Here is a 23,648-nt window from a genome sequence, read left to right as displayed (position 1 = left end):
CACTGACATGTAGAGGTGGTGGTGTGTAGGTGGAGACACTGACATGTAGATGTGGTGGTGTGTGGGTGGAGACACTGACATGTAGATGTGGTGGTGTGTAGGTGGTGGAGACACTGACATGTAGATGTGGTGGTGTGTGGGTGGAGACACTGACATGTAGTGGTGATGTGTAGGTGGTGACACTGACATGTAGATGTGGTGGTGTGTGGGTGGAGACACTGACATGTAGTGGTGGTGGTGTGTGGGTGGAGACACTGACATGTAGATGTGGTGGTGTGTAGGTGGTGGTGGTGTGTACGTTAGTACGTGTATGTTACATGTGACGTTTACCTAATATTCTCTGGATATACGTACTTTAATGTCCGGTTGTGAACATTCTCCAATAATTCATTATATACATTTTTGTTACGCTGATTATTGGTATCATTTAGTGGATGTCGTTATCTCGTCGATAATTTTTTCAGATCTTGTGTTGTGGGTGGGTTGGTCCAGTCTTTAACAATGGCGTCACCGTGGCAACGCAGCAGATTCAGAAATCATGTCCTCTCTGCCAATAAAGTAAACTTCCTAATAATTTTCCACTAAATGAAATAGTCAGAAATCGAACTATAAAACATTTTATTTTCAAGAAATCAAAGGCTTTCGTCAGAACATCAACATATGTGTGTTCCCGGCAGGAGTCGAATATCATTAGCTTCAATATTTCCATCACTGTTTCACTATCGTCAAACGAAATGGCTGTGCACTGGCACATACTAATAGAGAGTGTATTGGGAAACATCAGTAGTGAGGATATCTATATGAGTGTCACACTGCCAACTGTATAAGTGCACAAACGAAATATGTGTTGATACTCTCAGTGGAAGGCAACAATAACTTCTGAAACATCATAGAAACGTCAAGTGCTATCAATATGTATAAGGAATGAAATGCCATGCAATCTCTCCATATCCCCACAAATAAAGTGTCTACCTTATTCAATAACCTATATTCCAGAACTACAGACCCCCTAAACAACGATGGAAGAATTCTGACAGTAATTTCCTAAACAAAGCTTTCGGTGAAAGAATTTTGAAACATACTTGAAACATCTAAACAAAGAATTAGATGGAAGAGTCATACACAAAGCCTTAGATGGAAGAATTCTGACAATAAACTACACTGCCTTTGATGGAAGAATTCTGACAATAAACTACACTGCCTTTGATGGAAGAATTCTGACAGTAAACTTGCAAACAAAGCATTAGATGGAAGAATTCTGACAATAAACTACACTGCCTTTGATGGAAGAATTCTGACAGTAAACTTGCAAACAAAGCCTTAGATGGAAGAATTCTGACTCAAAGGTCATACACAAAGTCTTAGGTGGAAGAATTCTGACAGAAAAGTCCTGCGTAAAGCCTTAGATGAAAGAACAGTTCTTGCACCATGTCAGTATTAAAGTCGTGATGTTCACATCACGTGGTCCCGCGCTGATTACCATGAGCATCGACCATTTGTGGCATTGCTATGCATCATTACCTCATCTCTTTATGTTTCAACCAATTTCTCATAAATCCACAGCAAGAAAATACGCACGCAGTACACCAAAAACCTTGACCCAGATCACATACTAGGTTTAGCAAGCTCTGGGCCCTTTGCACGGGGTATTCCAGACATCAATATTCGTTTAACTGGTGTTATATTAGGGATTGCTCTTTCTCAGTAACGTAAATATTCTAGTGATTTTAGTAGCTTAAAACCATCCAGGAAACCTGAGTCTAGTACACAAAGACAGCGATCTGACCTAGTCAGCCACGGCTGTGCTAAATAAACTGAAAATGTCTGACTCCGAATGCAGTTTGTTATCCCGAACGGTTGCATTTGTACTCATAAACAGTATGGACAACATGATAATGTTTAAGATTATTTGAAAGAAGGATATTCTGAACATATGTCTTCCGTGGTTGTTAATCAATTAGGGATATTGATTTCCTTTTCAATTTTGTCAAAAGTAACACATACAATGGCTGTACCATAGCGTACCCCTCTGTACTTCTGTACCTGTACCTTGGTCAAGGTGGAGGTAACGAGGGCACGACACCTATTTGAAAGAAATGCTTGAAAAATGCAGGTTCGTATCTTCTCCCATAGACACTCGTCCTATACAACAGAAATTCCAGCGTTCTCATTTGTTTAGGATCCACATAGTGAAAGCTTATTGTCAGCTGGCTGCAACATTCTTTGCCCTGCAAATAGAGGGAGGCAGTGCTCAGAAGTGTTCTATGATGGCGCTAGAAATAGCATAGAAATGTAGTGGAGGCAGTGCCACTGGGTTCTGTGACATCGTCAGTAATAATGTGGAGGCAGTGCCACTGGGTTCTGTGACATCGTCAGCAATAATGTGGAGGCAGTGCCACTGGGTTCTGTGACATCGTCAGTAATAAATGTGGAGGCAGTGCTACATGGGTTCTGTGACATCGTCAGTGATAATGTGGAGGCAGTGCCACTGGGTTCTGTGACATCGTCAGTAATAATGTGGAGGCAGTGCCACTGGGTTCTGTGACATCGTCAGTAATAATGTGGAGGCAGTGCCACTGGGTTCTGTGACATCGTCAGTAATAATGTGGAGGCAGTGCCACTGGGTTCTGTGACATCGTCAGTAATAATGTGGAGGCAGTGCTACATGGGGTATGTGACATCGCCAGTGATAATGTGGAGGCACTGACACATGGCCCCTGGGACATCGCCAGCAATACAATGGTAGCACTACTATATGGGCTCTGAGACATCTCCAGCGATAAAGTGGACTCTCCGCTATTCCCAAATGTTAAGTATCAAGATTGTCACAAGGTGACATTTACGCCGTAATTTTGATCATAGTTTCAAACTGATTTATTGTTTATCGTTATTCCAGCTCCTTGTGTCAGTTGAGTTACAGTAACTGTTATAATCTGGGCTCCTCATGACATTCACAGACAGGAATCTTACCTTTTTGGTTTTATGGCGGTCCCATTTCTGAATGGCTTTGGGCAGAGAGCCCATGATATGATCACTGGCGCTAAAGGCGTGGAAGGACTCCCGACCAAACCTGTCTAGAGTATTGTGAACGGGGACTCCCACGTTGTGCAGACAGCTCGCTATCTCCACGTCTTCGTCCGTCCCAGACTCCCGGCACATGTTCTGAACAAGGGACCAAACTATTAATGAGTGAGTGAACGAACAAGGGAAGTGTTTTAAACACAGACGTCAGCAATATACGAGTTATTTCACGCGTTATGAATCACTGTCGCCTCCATCTGGATGGTATGACAAATAATCAATAATTCAGACTGAGGTATGTTTTAAGGCCGTGTGTGACAGTCTCTCCGTGTTGATGTCCCGGAAGGGGACGGATAGCTGATGCTTACTCTCAGAATACATATTTTGAAGCAAAGGATCACATAAGTTCAACAGAAATCCTAAGTTACAAGGGAGATAACCTTACTTCGTTAAGGACTCGAGTGAGTGAGTGAGTTTAGTTTTACGCCGCACTCAGCAATATTCCAGCTATATGGCGACGGTCTGTAAATAATCGAGTCTGGACCAGACATTCCAGTGATCAACAACATAAGCATCGATCTGCGCAATTGGGAACCGATGACATGTGTCAACCAAGTGAGCGAGCCTGACCACCCCATCCCGTTAGTCGCCTCGTACGACAAGCATAGTCACCTTTTATGGCAATCATGGGTTGTATTCTGCCCCATGACCTTCACGGGTGTTAAGGACTCGAACACCACACACATACAATGGTTCCTTGGAATGGAGAACAATATGGTTTTACATATATCAATCTAATGCTAAATAGGTTGGGGGTAGGGGATGTGTCTCACTAACAACTTTACAAAGGGTCACATCGACACTTTGTTGCATAAAAAATAATCTGTAAAAGATTATGCATCAAGAATGCATTTCTCTCAATAATATTACCAGGGGTTGTACCACATAATGTATTCCGAAACAAATTGCCTATTTAGATTGCAATATCAAATTAAAAGATGATGAACTAATGCAACGTTGCTGGCCGAAACGAACCCTGGAGTCTCTTTATGAATATTCAACGCACAACTTGTTTATATTCTAACTATGACAAGTGTTCTCTGTAAGCTGTTCGCCTCGAAGTTTCAGTTATCCATTTTAGGCAAGTAGTAAGGGATATTAAGTATTTCACTGCATCAATTAAAAACTAAATTGAGAGCATATGCCCAGAGGACAAAATATTGTGGAACATGTGTGAAATTGTGCCTTTAATGTTGTAATAGCAATGGGTAGGAGACTGAAAAAAAGAGTTGCATAGACCACTTCAGGAAATTCACGTGTCTGGCATTTACATGTCAGTACTTCTTCTCAATAACAAATGTCATGAAATTTGTATTTTGTAAATGATGACAACATACCTTCGTATTATACCCCTTTTCCACCAAAAGTCGCACAGCCTCTCTGCTGAGCACGTAGCCAGCGCCGCCGCTCATGTAGCCCCAGCTGGAGTATTTCTTGAACAGGTGCCCCACGTATATCCCCTCAGTCGCGTTATAGTGAGACAACAAAAACTTCAGGTTCTCCATCACCACGAATGTATCGTCGTCTGCTTTCAGAAACCAGTCATATTTGTTCAGATGATGTTTGTAAATATACTTTAAAGACGCTATCGTCTTTTCCGTCAAATATTTGCGACCATCTTTGATGTGAAGGTCCACTATTTCATTTGTTGGATATTTTTTAGTGGTTGTCATGACAAACATTCTGTTATCACAGCGTCTTGCCCAGGTCTCGTTCACTGCCGCCATTTTATTGACGATTTCCTTTTCCCTTGTTGTTATCCAACAGAAGATCTTCACTTTTGATAAGGTATCCATGGCAACGGAATCATCTACAAATACTGAAGCAAAGTGATACATATTCTTAGCATCTGACAAATGTATATGTAATTCAGCCTGCCAGTGAGTTTGGGTTTGCTGTTATGACGTCAGGAATTCATTTATTGCAGCATGCACATTCAGTGTCTTACTCCACCAGAACACACACACACACACACACACCCCACCCACCCTATCTGTTTCTCTCCCTCTCTCTCTCTCTCTATCTATCTCTCTCTCTCTCTCTCTCTGTGTGTGTGTGTGCCTGTAAGTCTGTGTTTACTCTTCAGAAAATAGAAACTTCACACAGGAACAATTTGTATTTTAGGAACATTTGGATTCAAACCAAACCTAGCTGAATCCCAACATGTAGGGAATGGTTGCCGACGTCAAAATGTTTGAAAAAAGAAACGTTAACCCCAACCTAAATCACGTATGTAACGAATCGCTAAAAATCACCTACATGAAATGCACGTGTGTCATGAAATTGTGTATCACCCTGATCTGTAGCCTATGACCGTAAGCAATAAAATCAAAGGTACTCGTGCATTGCTTCATGCCACTATAGAGACGACGAAAGAATGAAAAGATCAATAAAAGCTCAACGACACAACACCATCGGCGGTTTACAACGTTTGGCATCGCAGGGTTAGGTGTCAAGGCACTTCAGCGTTTCCGGACAGACCAAAATGTATGGACCCGAAAAACAATACTGGGAGTGTTAATGACAGACCCGGGTCAGGTCGACTTGGGGATACTACAGCAGCCCTGGGTCGCTTCATCCGGTTGACACATCTTCTTTGACACACCACGTCCGCATCATCCACAACAATCCAAAGGAGAGAAGAGAGAGAAAGAGGAGGAAAGTTAGTAATTAAAAAACATCTGTTTGTGTACTGGACGGGTATTCAAACTGGGAATGGTCTTAATAGGAGTGAACCACATTTTAAGGTGTTCTCGTCACACCTACCGGATCTGTCCAGGTGGTCAGGTTGCTTAATCCATTGAACTTCTCTTCTCGTCTTCGTCGCTACTACAACAGAATGCACATTGATAACTGTGTATATCTCATTGATCACTGTCATGGAAGATGTAGTACTAATGTTCTGTCATGTTTTTTGTTGTTAAAGTTGCTATCAACGTATGGACGTTACGTCTTATCTTTTGGGGCAGCCTTTACATGCCTTCCGCCGAAAATCAGCAACCAAACATGACAAATTATAAACATACAAAAAGTGGACATCGTACTGTGAGAAACTCATCATAATTCCTTTAGATCCAAACACAGTGAATCAGTAGTCAGCACCAAACTATATGTGCGCACACACTCGCTGAATCCCTGGAAAACGTGTCGGGGTTCAGTCAATGCAGTAGTCACTCTGTTTCAGTCATTTCTTCATGTGACTAAAGGGTCAGCCATTTGGCATCAATTTGTTTAACAACAATCAATAGACTCATTCATTTCATGAAATTTTATTTCATCTCTATGTGGTGGACAGCAAGTGACAAACAAACACGTGTAAATGTTTCAACGTCAAGCTGAAGCGCAACGGTCGCTGCCACGATAGTGTTATCTGTTAGTGACAAAAGTGAAATTGTGATCCACTTTTGTAGATCAAGTTAATAAGTTAAATTTCATGAAATGACCGAAGTATGTTAATTGCTGTTACACAAATTGACGCGAAATGGCTGATCCTCTGAGTCATTTCTAGTCATTTCATCAAATGACTGTAACATTTATATTGATTATAGTTGTCACTGAATAGTGTCTTCATGAAATGTGTCTAATCCATCCTTTTTGTTCCGGGGCAATACGAATAGCGACTCACGCTGCTCTGGAAGGATTTCATATTGGCGCGTGAACATCAGAGACACTTTCAGTATTTTTATTTTCATTGTTTTTTTACTTGCTTATCTCACATTTATGGCCCATCTTTGATACGACTAAAAGGAGTGAAATATTGTTAAATATTTTATTTGCAAATACAAATCATTATTTGCAGCTGTTCAACTTATAATTCCACGTGTCTCCCTTCACCAAATATTGCAGGATCCCATCCCAGCCCTGGTGTCTCCATTCACCACACATTGCCGGATCTACATCTGCTTTTCTTGTTTCGTCTGCAAAATCTAGCGACGAGTACGTAAAGATGTGCCTTGCATTCTAATAAGTAAATTTTGACAAAACCTTTAAATGTAGTCCCCTTTTGAAAAGGGCAATAACACCGTGGCGACTTTACGATAACAATACCTGAGGGAAATGCAGCAAGATGCAAGATTCGAATCGTTTCATTCACATAGATTGACTGAAATGTACGACCCGGCACCATGCTTCAAACAGTTCAAGGTTAACATTGAGGTGTTCGGTATCATGTATACGTTGTCCACTGATCCCTAGAGGCCCGTGGATTGATGTACCCTTGATATTTGTTATGTTCCCCTTTGTTCTTATTGTTCGTGATTAAACAATATATGGCGTAGTGCCATAAAAGATTTAAGACTTTCGAATATTTTAATCAGAGCACTGCAATCATTACGCGTGTTCTGATTGGTTACTTGTATTTTCGCACATAACGCGTATCCAGACGCCCTCTCTTCATTGGTAGAACTGTGATATGATGCGGTCTCGGCCAAGCAACGCCACTGACAGCATCAGTGTACGATTGTACAGTCGACCAACTTTACAAGACTGACTACCCAATCCGTACAGTGAGTTACGTTAGTTTTACGCCACACTCAGCAATATTCCAGCTATATGGCGGTAGTCTGTAAATATTCGAGTTTGGACAAGACAATCCAGTGATCAACAGCATGAACATGAGAACCGATGACATGTGTCAAACAAGTCAGCAAGCCTGGTCACATTCAGTTAGTCGCACCTTATGACAAGCATAGTCGCCTTTTGTGGCAAGCATGGGTTGCTGAAGGCCTATTCTACCCCGAACCTTCACGGACACTATCCCAATAGTAATGTGTTAGTAATTTTAACCCGGCGTCATCACGGCTGATTACCAATGTACAGGGTTATAGCAACACGCCTTTCAAACCATACGCAATGCCATGTATTTTTCTGAGAACCGACATATTGGGCAAAGAACATATATGAAGTTTTTTGTGATTGCGTCAGATTATAACCTACAGAAACTTTCATTCTCAACGAATGTTTTCTTTTGTTATTTAGTGACAAAACGGCACACTGTACTATTACAAATTATATAAAAAGGTAACAGAATCATTGACTAAGCTCCTAATATCGCAATACTTGTAGCAATACTGGTTCTTGCAATACAATTGATTTGCCGATACAGAGTCCGAATTGACAGCAATATTCCAGCAATATTATGTATAGGAGAAAACACGTCTCCGAAGTTTTGATAGACAATGTCTGACCAGTGGGTATTTTCCTCCCCATCCGGTTTGACATCGGTCTTCCAAAAGCTCGGGGGCGTGTTTTCTCTAACATATATACCGTCAATGATGGTTAATACAGCTGATCATTTAAGTAACTGAAGCGCTAGTAAAATCAATGTAATGACAGTAACTATAAATTGATAATTCAACCCCACTTCCTTCTTTCGCCGGTGGTCGCGTCTGCCTACATATCTGAGAGTTGCAGTTCCAATCTTACTTGGGAAAACATTTGCACACTGATGTTAATCTTGAACGATATTTTTATATTGATTTCAAACACGCATATATCATTTGAATGTTGCTGTCCATAGAGACTTAGTAAAAGACAATTACAAAAAGTAAAAGCTGAGAAGGGGTCTTTCTAACGAAGAGTAAAACCTGGGAAGAGGTCTTATAAAACAAAAACCACAAATGTGGTTATTCTGGGAAAACAAGAGATGACCTAATATGCAGAGAGAAGCACGCTTCAGTTTTATACAGCAGGTGACACCAGAAATGGGCTTCACACATTGTACCCATACTGAAGAAATCGTATCTTCCACAGCGAACGCATTAACCCCTAGGCTAGCAGTACGCGCTGGTTTCTAGAACACAACCTAGTGACATTATGAGGCGTAACCTAGGGCATTGAGGGTTTGACAAAACGCGTTGTCTATCCACCGAGTGTCTACTACCATTTTTAGGCGTTGGTTGTCGGACATTTTAAACTCTCCTGAAAAGTACATTTTAATATTTAGCATGACGAAACATGTAACGGTGTTACTATTTTATATACCAAAGACTAAGGTTATCCGAGTAGCATGAACATCTTCATCCAATCTAGTAGGGGCGGTAGGGTGGTCCAGTGGTTAGGGCGTTCGCTCGAGTCCAAAGCCCCGCGTTCGATTCCCTACGCGGGTACAATGTCTGATCCCCATTTCTGGTGTCCCCCACCATGATATTGCTGGAATATTGCTTAAAGCTTTAGGCTGATTATTCTATGACACCAATATTGTTTTCACAGCAGTCCTTCTTTTGAAAATATATTACCGAAAAAATCTAATTAGATTTAAAATATCACAAGTATGTCTGCTGTACACAGATGTATATAACAGAAAAAGACGGCCAGTTTGTTTTCGTGACGTCCCATGTGTGTGACCTTTCTGTAACCTAATCGATTTGGACTGATGAACCCTTAAGCCCCTTTTGGGAGGCGTTCCAACTTCCGGGTTAGGCGCGTGTGTGACCTTCAGGTTGACTTCTCGCAGTAACATTCGTTAGTTTTCTTTATCACACAGTTGTATGATCAAGTGTTTGTTCACTGCAAGGTGTGAGAAAAGACGGGCCCATCCCCCCAGACTCAATATTACTGGGCCATTCAGAAATTATGTGTTCAATTCTGAATTATTTATTTCATGAGGGGTATGAGTTTGCCAACTTGAGTGTTCACACAGCAAAACCTTTTATAGAATTAATATCACACTATGCATATTAGATTAAGTTAGCTGCTATTTGTACGGTCAAAAGCCGCGAAATATCAGAGTGCATTTCGTTAAATCAAAGTTATCACTAAGCAGTATAAAATAGATTTCACTCTTTGTTTGATATACATGGACCAGCTTCCTTATCTGTGAACAATAAGCAATATTATCGACTGTAGCTGTTAGCAAAATAAATGAAGTGCGTGAATGGGGCGCACACACTAAGCACCACACTAAAAGTAGAAATCGCTTTCTCGCTGAGCCGTGCCATAACTGAAGAGACGTGACAACTGTGATTGGATGAAAAAAAATGTATGATGCTTACTTTTCTTAACGCACCTCTATCCAGTCATTAAAACTGACTACCATTGTAAGTATTTAGTGCTGTCATTTTTATCACCATGAGTTATGCTTGTGTGTGTACATATATCTTGGTTCGGACCTGGAGGGGGGTGTTGTGTTTCCCTTACTGTGTGTGGCTTCCTGTGCTCGCGAAGTTAGCCGGTTAAAGTTGACCAGAAATGGTTTTATTGTACTTTAAGAGTACTACAATCATATGTGCATGGAATGGCTACTGATAATTTTCAATGTGATGGTGCGCTCACAAGTGGTTAGCTTCTGTTATGTGGAGAGAGCATTAAGTTAAATGTCTGACTGGAATTAAATACAGGAAATAATAAGTAGTTGAGGACTGATGGTCACTGAATATCTCAAGTATGGTGTACAGTGGTTATAGATCTACACGTAGCTGGACAGAGGTGAAACGGTTTAGCATTTGTTATTTATAATACCGTATTATAGAAAACAAATTTATGTTTGACGGGGTTAGAATAAAAAGGAGGTTAAATCCATTTTTTTATATTTCTGAAATTTTTTTTAAAGTATTTGAATGAGGGGAAAACACATTTAAATGATTGCCAACAGTCTTTGAAATATCAAACACAGGCAAACTAAATGATTGTATGTGCGCTTCAGTTCAAGGGTAAGTCATGCAGGTGTCGATTTTCCTGGTCCATGACATCTAACATGTCAACCGGCCATGTGCTTTGAAACAGCAGGACAATGATGGGCAATGTTTGGGTAATTAGTAACTATCGCAGTTTCTAATCATTATAAACACTTTTTCAGTAGATATTGTGTCGCAGGTGTCAATTCCATGACAATATTCAATAGTTAGATTGGTCTGTTTTTAAATGTTTATTTTGGAATGGAAACAAACACATTTTGTTCTGAGGATAAACTTCATGTTATTTAGATATGTTCTTAATAGCTTTTAAAGATTAAAAAAATAAAATTCTTCGGTAGCAATTGTTTTTCACAGGCATTGATGGTATAATAAAATACAATACAAATATCTTAAATGGTCCCAAGATAACGATTTTGGAGTTAGCAGCTTTGTTACATACAAATGCTGAAAAGTCGTTTCTAGTCTTTGATGTGTTTTCCTATTATGCTTTATCCTCATGCTGCGTGACTGTCAAGTGTATGGGTGAAGTATCCTCTCCTCAAATCAGATTTAAATGGGACATAGTAGTTACAATTGTAACTATTTGGAGCTGAATGCTCATTTTCAGGAATGTCAAAAGTATTTCATATATCTTTATCAAAATATTGTGTATTCTGTGATATTGATGGATGTTTTAGATTTGAACCGGTTTGTCAAGGATATCTCAGTGTAGGCTAGTGTATCTGATTTCATGACTAAAAAACTCAATCCGATGGCATACATAATCCGCCCATATCGTCAACCGAAGGTTGTCGCATTGAGTTATGCATTTGGCTTATAATATGTTTAGTTGAAAATGTGACAGTTAACAGCCATCTGCTTCTGAATTTGATGTTTTACAGATATGTATAAGAAATTGTCCATCTTTGCGTGAAGAGACCTGCCTTGGAACAAAAAGTAAGGTTAACTACCAGTGAAGTTGACTCCGTTGCTACACATAACACAATGTTAAAATTGAGTATTTTTTAAATACAAAAGGTTGCATATTTTCGCAACAGTAACCTGAATGTTATTGTTTGCTTACTCCAACAATATGTATATGAAAATCGTAACAAAAACAATGATACAACACCATTTAAAAAACCTCCATTTATGAAGAAATGCTAAAAATGTAGTTAACCCTGTTGTTCTCCTGAAGAAACTGTCAGATGCTTGTACTCAACATTTTAAATTTGAACTTTCATTACTTTTAAACTGCAAACATGTCTTTCTGTCTTCAAGATAACCAGCCATAAATATTCATACCCCAGGTCTCGTGGTACATGTATGTCTAGCCTGATGCAGCTTGTTAGAACACAGAACTTTATAAAAGCTCATACCCCAGGTCTCGTGGTACATGTATGTCTAGCCTGAAGCAAGACAGAATTCCTAACAATAAACACCTATATACCCCAGGTGTCATGACACATGTATGTGCTGGCCGATGCGCGTTGTTAGAAGACTGATCTCCTTTTCAACACTAACCATCTGTACCCCATGTCTCATGGTATATATACGTCTGGGCTGATATATACGTCTGGGCTGATATATACGTCTGGGCTGATATATACGTCTGGGCTGAACACAGAACTTTATAAACATTAAACATTCATACTTCCGGTCTCATGACACATGTACATCCCACCAGAACAGGAAACAGGCTTCATGTTACCTTGGAAACGTACAGGCGTGTACCTGGTACCAATCCACAGAATTAAGGGCAGCAAGGAGAGACAGCTGAGCACCGGAAGAAAGTACCTTCGATGTTTCATATCCCAGGTTTCATGTAGAGGAATCCTGTAACAAGAAGCGAACTTTGCTGACTGACACCATATTCTCTACGAAGATCAACCCACTCTTGACCTGACTGATAAAATTGTTATCAGCCAGTGACACGACAGTCATGTCATCGTGGGACGTTGTGACATGTAGGGTTGGCAGGAGGTACGGCCTGTGATGTGATTATTGGGATAGTCTCTGAAGAAGTCACGTGGCTCAGTCCACAAACGTCCACTAACCATCCACACTCATGTACAGAACGCTAAAGAATGCAAACCAAAAAATATTCGATGTGAAACATTTTTGAAATGTGAAATGATTTGTCCAAGTGTAAAATGTCCCAAAAATGGTTTATGCACGTTTATGGAAATTCGTCGAGCGTACTGAAATTGTCGAAACGTTAATATGACAACAGAGATAACCTTGATGTTTGTGCCTGTATACGAGGTCACGTTACATCTAATCTCATGACAGTAGATGAATACCCCCAAGTGATTCAGTACTCGTTTTGCTGTCAATCGCTCTTAAATGCCCTTAGTCGAGTGGCCGATTGCTCTGTACTTATCAAGTTTATCCATTTCTGTCGTTTTAATAGGACTACATGTGATTAGCTATCACGTGACCGGAAACTAGCGACATTTGCATAGGAAGGAGATAAACAATTCCTCAGTATCATACAGTTGTTTTTATCGTGCACATATCAGAAGTAGTTTTGGCTCAAAACCTTTCCATAGACTCTCGTAAGGTATAAAGTCAGTAACCTAATACTGAAATTATTGACAGCTGTATTCGGAAGTCTTTAAAGATCCACGGGACCAAAAGATGGAAAGTACACCATTGAAATAAAGGTAAATACAGGAGCCAACACATGCTGTGATTAGAGTTTCGTAAGTCGGTGCTTATTTGATTTGAAACTGCACCTTTGAAACATATGGTCACCGTACATACTGCTTTACAAGTATTTGATGAGACAGCGCAGTGAACGCGTTTGTGACAAGGAGGCGGAGCAAGTAATCTGGGCGAATAAGATTGGTTGCTACAGGTAGACTGGCGATAAAGCACGTGCAATACGTGCTGACTGTGACGTGGTAGCAATACAGCTACTGTTTAATACGTGTCTCGTGGAACGATTTAGTTCATCAAAACACCATCACGACACGATTCGCACGAGGAAATTGAACATTTTAATGTTTAGACGACAACCTGGGTCCATATTCTCGAAAAGTATCATAGCGCTAGGATATCCTAACTTAGTACAAATACTAGGATAGGTTCTGACTTGTCCTAAGTCCATCTCAGTGGAAATCAAGATGGTGTGGTTCTTGTTTGTTCACCAGTTTTGACGTTGTGAAAACTTAATTACAGCTAAATGTAGAACAGCACGCAGTTTTTTATGAGTTATGAAGATTTTTTGAGTTTATATCACCAATTTTCCAGTTGTGAATAAGACTTACTTGTTGCAATACATATATTCTTTAGATCTACAACAGATATGTATTTATATCCGTACATATTCTATCCATTTTTATTCACAACATCGCTCTTTTCTGTCACATTCTTCTGAAATGGCAATGTCAAGGCCAACTCGATAAGGGAAGTAACATCTGTTTATTTCCTAAGTGAAGTTTCTCTTTGTGAGATGACGCAAAATGAAAGTTCAAGTCGTGATAATCATTAAATGAATCAAATGAAACTATTTTTTGCACGCCTTAATTCTCTTTTTAGCAGACTTTCAAAATCTGACGACAAATGTTATGCTCTAGTTTAATAAATGAAATAGATGTGATGAAAATATTGAATATCTTAACAATACTCAGATCTGATAAAATAGTTTAGATCTATTTGAGTACAAGTTCACTCTATTTTATTTTTCTGGATACAAGGTATGACTTTTGATTATAAATATAATTATTTACAATTTCTTCTAGATCAAGTAAGTCCACCAAAAGGTGAATTTCACCACTTTCAAACCTTTTACTTCTATTTCTAGTCTCACCATTTGTCTTGTAAACGAGATCGTAGCTGCCCTGACATGTGTGTTTTTCATGCAATGAATTATAGATAATATTTAGGTGAACTTGATGAAGGTTTTTTTCCATCACACCTACTGAAGAGCTCGCTATCCTAGCTAGAATCTGTTACTCAACTTAGGACAAAGATAAGATCGTTTCGAGCAAGGGTCTTATCTTAACAGTAGGATGTCATAATTCCTGTCCTAACTAGTTAGGAGATGTCGCAACTGGGACACTTTCGAGAATAGGCACTCTATTTCCCCCTTGTTTCAAATGGAATGTTCTGGAGGGCGTTCCCATATATGCAAATTTGGGGTCATTTGTCAGGTCGTGGCTCATCTAATACTTGTCAAACAGTAGCTGTATGCACAAGCGCCTAGTACGCTAGGCCAGATTGACATTTCCATGCATGAATTGTTCATACGAATGCTTCCTTTGGTGGAGAAATGTTTTCAGGTCATAGGTTTCCATGTATAAGGGTATGTATGTGAACAATGTTTGTGTGTTAATGAGGCTAAAACAGGATGATCACAGAATTTCCCACCGTGTTAACTGAAGGTCATATAGTTTTTTGGGTTTTTTTCAAAAGCTGTAGTCTCGACATCAAGTCTCATATGTTCATTAAGCCTCTATCAATCAGAGCCTGGCCTGGCTAAGTAGAGCAGTGGAAGCGGACACGTTTCCATTTAATTGGGTCACGAGCTCTATCACATCCCTTCGACTTGTTGTCGGTTCTTTAGACAAATGTGAGTTGAGGAAAGAGGGCTCCGGTCAGATTTGTGCCGTTGAGAGTGTGTATACATGTTGTCATTCACACGGGGTTTTAATAGATGCTTAGGTTCGTGCAAAATATTATGACTCTTTCTACGGTTTACTGTTTTTCTGTAACCAAGAAAGACATTACAATAAGCGACATGATTTGCATTATTCAGTATTCAGTACATTGCGTATAACAGATGATCCGCATTTTAAGGATTCAAGTTTTCCGGGAATTATATGCCCGTGACTTCCTGTTTGTTTGCTTCTGGGAGACCTTGTTTCGAGGGCATTCTACAGTGTTGGCGATGGCAGTAAGTGTTCGAACTTTCGGGAAATGACTGAGTATATATATATATATATAGGCTAGTTGCTGTGTTGAGACACAGATAGACACATTCGGACATTCACTGGAGTTACATTGCCAACGCTTTATCCGTCAACGCCTGATCTACTGCTGTCAGACCGCTGACTGTGTTGCATTCAGCATGACTGTTTATCTCTCACACTAAAACTTTAGTGAGTTTGCTGAACTATATATTTTGTGAAATATTGACTTAGATTTTGTCGCATTTGTATTGTATTTGAAATCTGTAGTGTGAAATTGACTTGTGACTTTGTATATCTTGCTCTCCCGTTGCTAAATAATATAATATCTGAATATCTTAAACTTGTCTTTGCTCTGTTTTGCTGGTCCACAGGGGATTCTTATATTGTTTGTCACGGTGAATGTGAAAGTTTAACCGTAACAGTTTCCATACAGAAAGTGATGTTAAATAAGACCACACAACAATATTACAGGCATGCACAATGTATATGGATGTTAAGATGCAGGTACAATCACACACGTCTTTCTATAAACAGGTATCCCGGTGTTGGGTTTTTTGACGATGCAAGACAAAAAGCGTAATTTTTATCTTAAATAACATTTAAATTTTTGTTTTTGCTAATCTAGAGTGATACAGATATATTCATCTATTTCACACAAAAATACTATGTGTCCTACAAAAATAGCGTTGATGGCATCGTATCAGTGAAACTGTGAAATGTGTTTTCGACGATAAGCCCTACTTTTACCTCCGCATAGAGAGCGTGTGCTTTGGTCACGTGGTTACCTGTTTAATACATAACCTATCAACAGAAGACGACTGATCTTGCTGCATTTCATTTCCCTCGCTATTTTTTTTTTTTTTTTTTTTTTTTGGTGTGTTAAACTGGCAACTGATTTTGCATCTGAAGTGTCTTTACATAACTTAACTGGATTTCAGTTGTCAATAAAAGGTCTCACGACAGGAAGTGGGCACCCGTCTTACCGATAAAACTGTGCACTCCAATCGCGCATGTACTTCCTCGATATAGCGCTGGCAATGCAATCGTTGAAATCACCAGAACGTCGAATTAAGCTAGCTTTGGGATATTAAATATCACACATATTGATTGGCTTACAGTGCAGACATAGTAAATTAACACGATTAAATGAACCGATTAGGACAAAGGTGTGTGACGTTTCTCACTCACTCACTCACACACACACACAATCACACCAAAACAAAACACACACATACACACACACAAAAAAACAAAAACAAAAACAAAAGAAAAACAATCTGCAAGGCAAGGTAACCGGACACCGTCTTCGTTTCATACACTAACATTTGGAAAAGGGAAAACTTCACTCCGTGATCTAAGCTACACAAAAACGCAAAGGTGGTAATTTTGCTGCGTAATTTATAACTTTTCGGAATCGAATAATTGGTGTCAATGTAATCACTATATCTAGGGAGAACACTGTCTGGAAACATTTCCGAGCTTGAATCCACTGACATTGAGGACAACTCGCCAAAACTTGTTTTCCTCAATAAATGCAATAAACTGTGAACGGGAAGAAATTCATGCGTTTCCTTTTACACGGACGTTCCAGGCATCATTTCCAATTAAAGTCGGAGGGGGCGGGAGGTTGGGGTTCAATGCTGTTGTGACAGTTGACAATCTTAAAGGTCACATGGCAACGTAAAATACTACTTTACAGATTCTGACACCTATGCACTTTCCTAAACAAATCATCAAAAATTCCAATTCAACCTTTAAAGTTAAAAAAACGCGATGAAAAAAAAGCCCGCGAAATCGGAGTTCAAACGATTCACTAAATTTCCCCCAGCGCTGGAGGAAAAAGTGGTTTCAACAGCTGTGCTGCGCTGCGCTGCGCTGCGCCCATGACGTGAATAGGTTCGCGGAGCTTGAAATAGTATGCCTTCCTGGAGGGGTCATTCTCACTTATCTACCACCCTAAAGTTATGATGAGGAATTACATAGATTTACTGTACAGGGGTTAACGATTCCAGTGCTCGCCATGAAATATGGTGCTGTGGTGACACTGATTAGTCTCATCCAGGTGAACGGTGTTCACAGTTCATGAATTGAGGTTAATGATATGTTGTTGTTGCTGATTTTAAATAAATTTAGAGAAGACTCTTTCACTAAATCACCATCAGTATATAATGATACCTATTTTGGTCACGATGACTAACCAACAAGTTAATGTCAAGTTCATTCCCAATGGTACGGGCGGTCAGTGCCTGATTTCCCAGAACTATAGGTTCACAACTTAGAGACGGAGAAGTACATCCGCCCATTGGAACTGTGACCTGAAAACCTGCCATACCACGGTTAACATCAAAGACAACTTTGTGACGTCATTCAGAGACGTGCGTGTAAATTTTGAATGACAGTAATGATATAGTATCTGCGTGTACGTCAATTTTGATTGATGTTGTACTATCGGAGAGAATATGTTTATTTTGAACGTAGCAGGGAATATGTTACCCATGTACATATTTGTCGAAACATGTTACTTGTACAGCATTGAACAAGCGAATGGCCTGATAATTGTTTTATATTTGTCATACCTTATGGGAATTACGTTATAGGGGACCTTATTTCACGGGGAGCAAAATTTAAGAGACACCCAGTGTCTGGCGGATTATTAGAACAATAGGTGGTGGATAAACGAGAAGACGCCGCCCGGAGGGTGAGGTCGTGAGCAGTAGTCTAATCTTGGTTGTGTACACAAACAAGTAAATAATCTAATAAAGTAGGGCTTACATAAAAAAAAAAACTTGTTGATTGTGGTAAGCAGCCTCTGTCACAGAGAAAGATCAATGTCTGGTTTATTGACACCTATATGACTAACTGCCTGTCTGCTAAAGACAATATACAATACACAGTTTCAACCATTGAGCACACGCAATCTGAAATTAACACTTATCAGGTTATACGCCATAAACAAAATAAGTTGCATATCAGCAAATGAAACGGCCAATCGGAAGCCGTCGTTACACTTGAGCGCACCCCTACCCGCTATGACTGTTCGGTCTCCTGAAGGCTTCGTTTCGAGGGAAGTAAGACCAAGTACAAAATATTGCACTTTTGAATCGCGATTGTACCTTTATAATTTTGTTTATTTATTTTTTTTACAAACAACAATGTATGTTATATGTCATGAATAATTGATAATTGTATTTTAATTATGTTTGATTTTTTGGTTGCATGTGACCTTTAAATTTGGTGTCTAAGTCATGCCTAGACTTACTGAGGCTCAGCGCAACAATATGATTGGTCATTTGGCCAGGGAGTCTCAGTCTGCGATTAAAGGCAACTGAATGTGTCACAGAGAACCATAGCAATGGTCAACACGTGATCGCCCCAGGTTAGGTCGACCCTGTGTGACAACGCCCGCTCAGGACAGGTTTATTCGGCTTCGACATTTGCTGAACGGGTTCACCACAGCATCCTCCACAACATCGGTAGTGCCAGAACTCAGAACAATTTCTGATCAGACTGTGAGGAAACGCTTACGTGAGGCTGGTATTCCTTCCACACCTTTGAGACCACCTGTCCTTACACGTCAACATCGACAACAACGCAGACAGTGGTGTCGCCAACATCTCCCATGGCCATTGTAAAGGTGGAGAACTGTTATCTTCAGTGATGAGTCACGTCGCATGCTGCGACGTCCCGACTGAGGAGCACGTGTACATCGACGTCGACGTGTCTACAGGAAGTGGACAGATTTGGTGGTGGGTCATGATGTGTCATGGTCTGGGCTTGCGTCTCATACAGTGGCAGGACAGATCTCATTCAGGTCCAGGGAAATTTGACAGTTCGACGTTACCGTGATGAAATCATCAGGCCTCGTGTCCATCCTTTCATGAACCGCCAGAACGCCATTAATCAGCACGATATCGTTCGGCCGCATACAGCAAGAACAACCAGAGATTTCCTTGCCCAGAACAACGTTCAGGTTCTTGATTGGCCCTCACGATCACCGGATCTTGACCCTATTGAACATTTGTGGGACGAAATGGATCGTCGTGTGCGACAACGTGACCCTCAGTCACAGACGTTACCTGCTCTGTTTGTGGCCATGAGGGAAGAGTACAACTCATTCCATGGCACTCCATCCGGAATCTGGTAAGTCTATGGGACGCCGATGGCAAGCAACAATTGATGCTAATGGTGGCCACACAAGATACTGACTGCTCTACGACCTTGACCTTGGAACACTTGTCATTTGTGACGTACAGTTTCTTGCAGCATTGGACCGTTAATGGTCATTCAGGTGTTCTTCATGACTGCCCCGTATGACTGAACCTTAACAATTTTCAGCTATGCGTTTCTTTTTTTTAGTAGTATATTTTGTGACGGCATCGCCAGGTAACACCAACGTGCTGATTTTATCTCTATTGTTACTGTTGGTCACTGATGACATAGAGTTGAATCCTGGCCCTGTGCATGACGTAACTCGAGTGAGTGAGTGAGTGAGTGAGTGAGTGAGTGAGTGAGCGAGTTAATATTTAACGTCACATCGGCAATATCTCAGTCATATCGTGACGAGAACATTCAACAATGAAAAAGATCATATGTACTGTATAAAAACCTGTCAACGAAGGACAAAACAACTAGAATATCACAAATGTGATTAAAATTAGCATGGAAAGTTAAAACTAATATAGCTATTCAGATAATACACTATAAAAACAGGCTATAGATTGCAAACAACTGAAGGTAGATCACCATACTAGGGACCATGGGGACTTACAGTACCTTTGCTTCCTGCATGGACCTTATCTGGATTTACACCATCCCTTCTGATGTTAGCAATTTAGTCACATCTAGCCACAAATTAAAAAACACACATATAGTACGATTAAAACAGTGGAAAGTCTAACCGTACATTAAATGTTTTGGGACTTACGTACCCTGTCAGGAGGACAATAATTTTACGGTACTTCAAACCCCCTTGAGGGTACAGCCACTAACAATTCAACTTACTAATTTAAACTACCATTAATTAAAATGCAGCTATCTACAGAACATAATAATCAAAATTCAGTTTGAATATCTTTCAAAATCCAAGAATTAAATGAGAACTTACGGTGTTAAAAAGGTCCTTAATTGTTTTTACATTGAAATATTTATCCCTTATGATGGAGAATTCAACACAGTCAAGCAGGATATGCTTGACCGTGGTTCTCTCATCACAAGGGATGCGAAACGGAGGATCCTCACCTTTTAAAAGGTATTCATGAGTATATCTCGTATGGCCAATACGACATCGCCGCATGATTACCTCTTCAGATCTGGACTGACAACCCAAGTAGGTATAACCAACATAAGGTTTTATTGCATGAAATTTATTTAGGCCCACTTGGGTGTCCCACTTCTTCTGCATCAGATCGCGGACGTAAGATCTAATGGTAGCTTTATAGTCAGTGTAAGGAATAAGGAGCGGTGTCACAAACTTGTTGAGTGCTGCCTTGGCAGCAAGATCGGCCATCATGTTCCCAAAAATGCCAACGTGGCTGGGTGAGTGAGTGAGTGAGTTTAGTTTTACGTCGCACTTAGCAATATTCCAGCTATATGGCGACGGTCTGTAAATAATCGAGTCTGGACCAGACAATCCAGTGATCAACAACATGAGCATCGATCTGCGCAATGGGGAACCGATGACATGTGTCAACCAAGTCAGCTAGTCTGACCACCCGATCCCGTTAGTCGCCTCTTACGACAAGCTGAGTCACCTTTTATGGTAAGCATGGGTTGCTGAAGGCCTATTCTACCCCGGGACCTTCACGGGTCCAACGTGGCTGGGTAACCAACAAAAGACGATGTCGTATTGGCCAGTAGCAAGATTATTATACAATTCAATAATTTCAATTAAAAGTGGATGTTTACAAGAAATGTTTTTAATAGCCTGAAGGCAAGAAAGAGAGTCGGAATAGATTACATACTGTTTATGTTTAGGGTGTCTTTGACTACATTTAAGAGCCATTAATATGGCGTTAGCTTCAGCTGTAAAAATAAAGCTGTTATTCGGTAATCTAAACGAGATTGTTCTGGATCCAATGACAGTGGCACAAGCCACCGTCCTTGGATTCATCTGTAAATGAGGATTTATAATTGCTATATTTATGTTTTAATTGATTATATTCTTGTTTATATTGTAATTCATTCGTTTCTGACTTTTTAAATGTAGTTCTTGTTAGGTCCACTTGGGGCCTAACCAATTGCCAAGGAGGAGACGAAAGAAGTCGGGAAGGAGCTACATTTTCCAGCACAATGCCGGAAGCGGCAATAAATGGCTTAATTCGCAGCCCAAGAGGCGGAACAAGATTTTGTGTTGTATAAGTACTCATAAAGGGGATTGACGACACAGTTATAGGCAGGGTTAGATTCATTAGAGTATAATGTAGTAATGTATTGTAAAGACAATTTTATACGACATTGTGTAAGAGATGGTTCATCGGCCTCAACGTAGAGGCTGTCAATAGGTGAAGTTCAGAAAGATGCAAGACAAAGTCTTAAACCTTGGTGGTGGACAGGATCAAGAAGTTTAAGGTTGCTTTTACAGGCTCCACCATACACCATGGAGCCATAATCAAGCTTTGAACGGACCAATGATCTGTAGAGGTGAAGGAGGGTAGCTTGGCCCCCTCCCCATTTTGAGTTGGAAACAACTTTTATTAAATCAAGCGCCTTCAAGCATTTATGTTTTATATATTTAATATGCGGTTAAACGGGTGTCGAAAATTATACCCAAGAACTTGGCCTCCTTGACCACTTTAATGGGAGTGCCATTTAGAAACAGTTCTGGGTCCTTATGTGGCTTATATTTTCGACAGAAGTGTAGACACTTTTTGACTGAGAAAATTTAAATCCATTTTCGAGACACCATTTATTTATTTTGTTTAAACACAACTGTATTTGTCGTTCAATAGTGTGCATGTTTTACCACGACAAGAAATATTAAAATCATCCACGAAAAGTGAATTATCTATTGAATCATTTAAAACCTTGGATAAACTGTTGGTCTTAATACTAAACAGTGTGACAGACAAAATACTGCCTTGAGGGACACCCTGATCCTGATTATAATGGTCAGACAAGGTTGAACCCACAAGGACTTGAAAATATCTATCGTTTAAAAAGTTTGATACAAATCGAGGAAAACGGCCCCTTAATCCAAAATCATGTAAATCTCTTAAAATACCATATTTCCACGTCGTATCGTATGCTTTTTCCAGATCGAAAAAGATCGACACTGCGTGTTGTATATTAATGATGGCACTTTTATTAAAAGATTCTAACCGTACTTAATGATCAATGGTACTTTTACAGAAACCACATTGTATATCAGTTATTAGATTATTGGTTTCCAAGTACCAAACTAATCGGTTATTGATCATGCGTTCCGTGGTTTTGCAAACACAGCTAGTGAGTGAAACTGGTCGGTAATTGGAAGGATCGGTATGGTCATGTCCGGGTTTAGGAACTGGAACAATTATAGCATCACGCCACGAAGAAGGAAATTCACCAGATGTCCAAATACTATCAAAGATATTTAAAAGTGTCTCTAAACAGGATTCTGGCAAGTGTTTCAAGGAGTTGATAATGTATGTTATCAGCTCCTGCAGCACTATGGGGAGCTTGGTCAAGAGCTTCATGAAGTTCGTGAATAGAAAATAACGCATTATAGTCTTCCCCATTATCCGTGTTGAAATGAATAGGTTTCCTTTCTTCTTCTTGTTGATATTTTTGAAAGTTAGGTACATAGTTAGAGGAGAAAGAGTGCTTAGCCAAAGTTTCACCTAATTTATTAGCAATATCTAAAGTATCTGTTAATACTTCATTTTCATTCTTAAGATGGTGGATGCCAGGTTGATAGCCTTTACCTTTGATTTTTGGACCATATTCCATACCTTGGACATGGGCGTACGTGAATTGATTAATGACAGATAATTTCTCCAAGATTGACGTTTACTTTGCTTAAAAGTACGTCGAGCTTTGGCATTCAAAATCTTAAATTTAT

At 39.9% G+C, this 23,648-nt stretch overlaps 1 protein-coding gene across 2 annotated transcripts; it reads right to left on the bottom strand.

Annotated features, from left to right (window-relative positions):
- Window positions 1-601: 601 nt before the first annotated feature.
- On the bottom strand, window positions 602-12,602 carry LOC137259968 (glycoprotein-N-acetylgalactosamine 3-beta-galactosyltransferase 1-like). 2 transcript variants are annotated; one of them, XM_067797624.1, is made up of 5 exons: window positions 12,406-12,602; window positions 5,848-5,910; window positions 4,419-4,900; window positions 2,971-3,162; window positions 602-2,228 (listed from the first exon to the last, which is right to left on the bottom strand). In XM_067797624.1, the coding sequence occupies exons 1-5, from the start codon at window positions 12,503-12,505 to the stop codon at window positions 2,055-2,057; spliced, it is 1,011 nt and encodes a 336-aa protein (XP_067653725.1). In that variant the 5' UTR covers window positions 12,506-12,602; the 3' UTR covers window positions 602-2,054. The 2 variants fall into 2 exon arrangements, with proteins under 2 accessions (XP_067653725.1, XP_067653726.1); XM_067797625.1 differs by having other exon boundaries at window positions 5,848-5,907; window positions 12,406-12,593.
- Window positions 12,603-23,648: the final 11,046 nt, after the last annotated feature.

The sequence above is a fragment of the Haliotis asinina genome, chromosome 13 (genome assembly GCF_037392515.1).
Source record: "Haliotis asinina isolate JCU_RB_2024 chromosome 13, JCU_Hal_asi_v2, whole genome shotgun sequence".
Taxonomy (NCBI): Eukaryota; Metazoa; Mollusca; class Gastropoda; order Lepetellida; family Haliotidae; genus Haliotis; species Haliotis asinina.
Note: the sequence above shows the minus strand (reverse complement) of the source record. Positions and strands in the feature narration are given on the sequence as shown.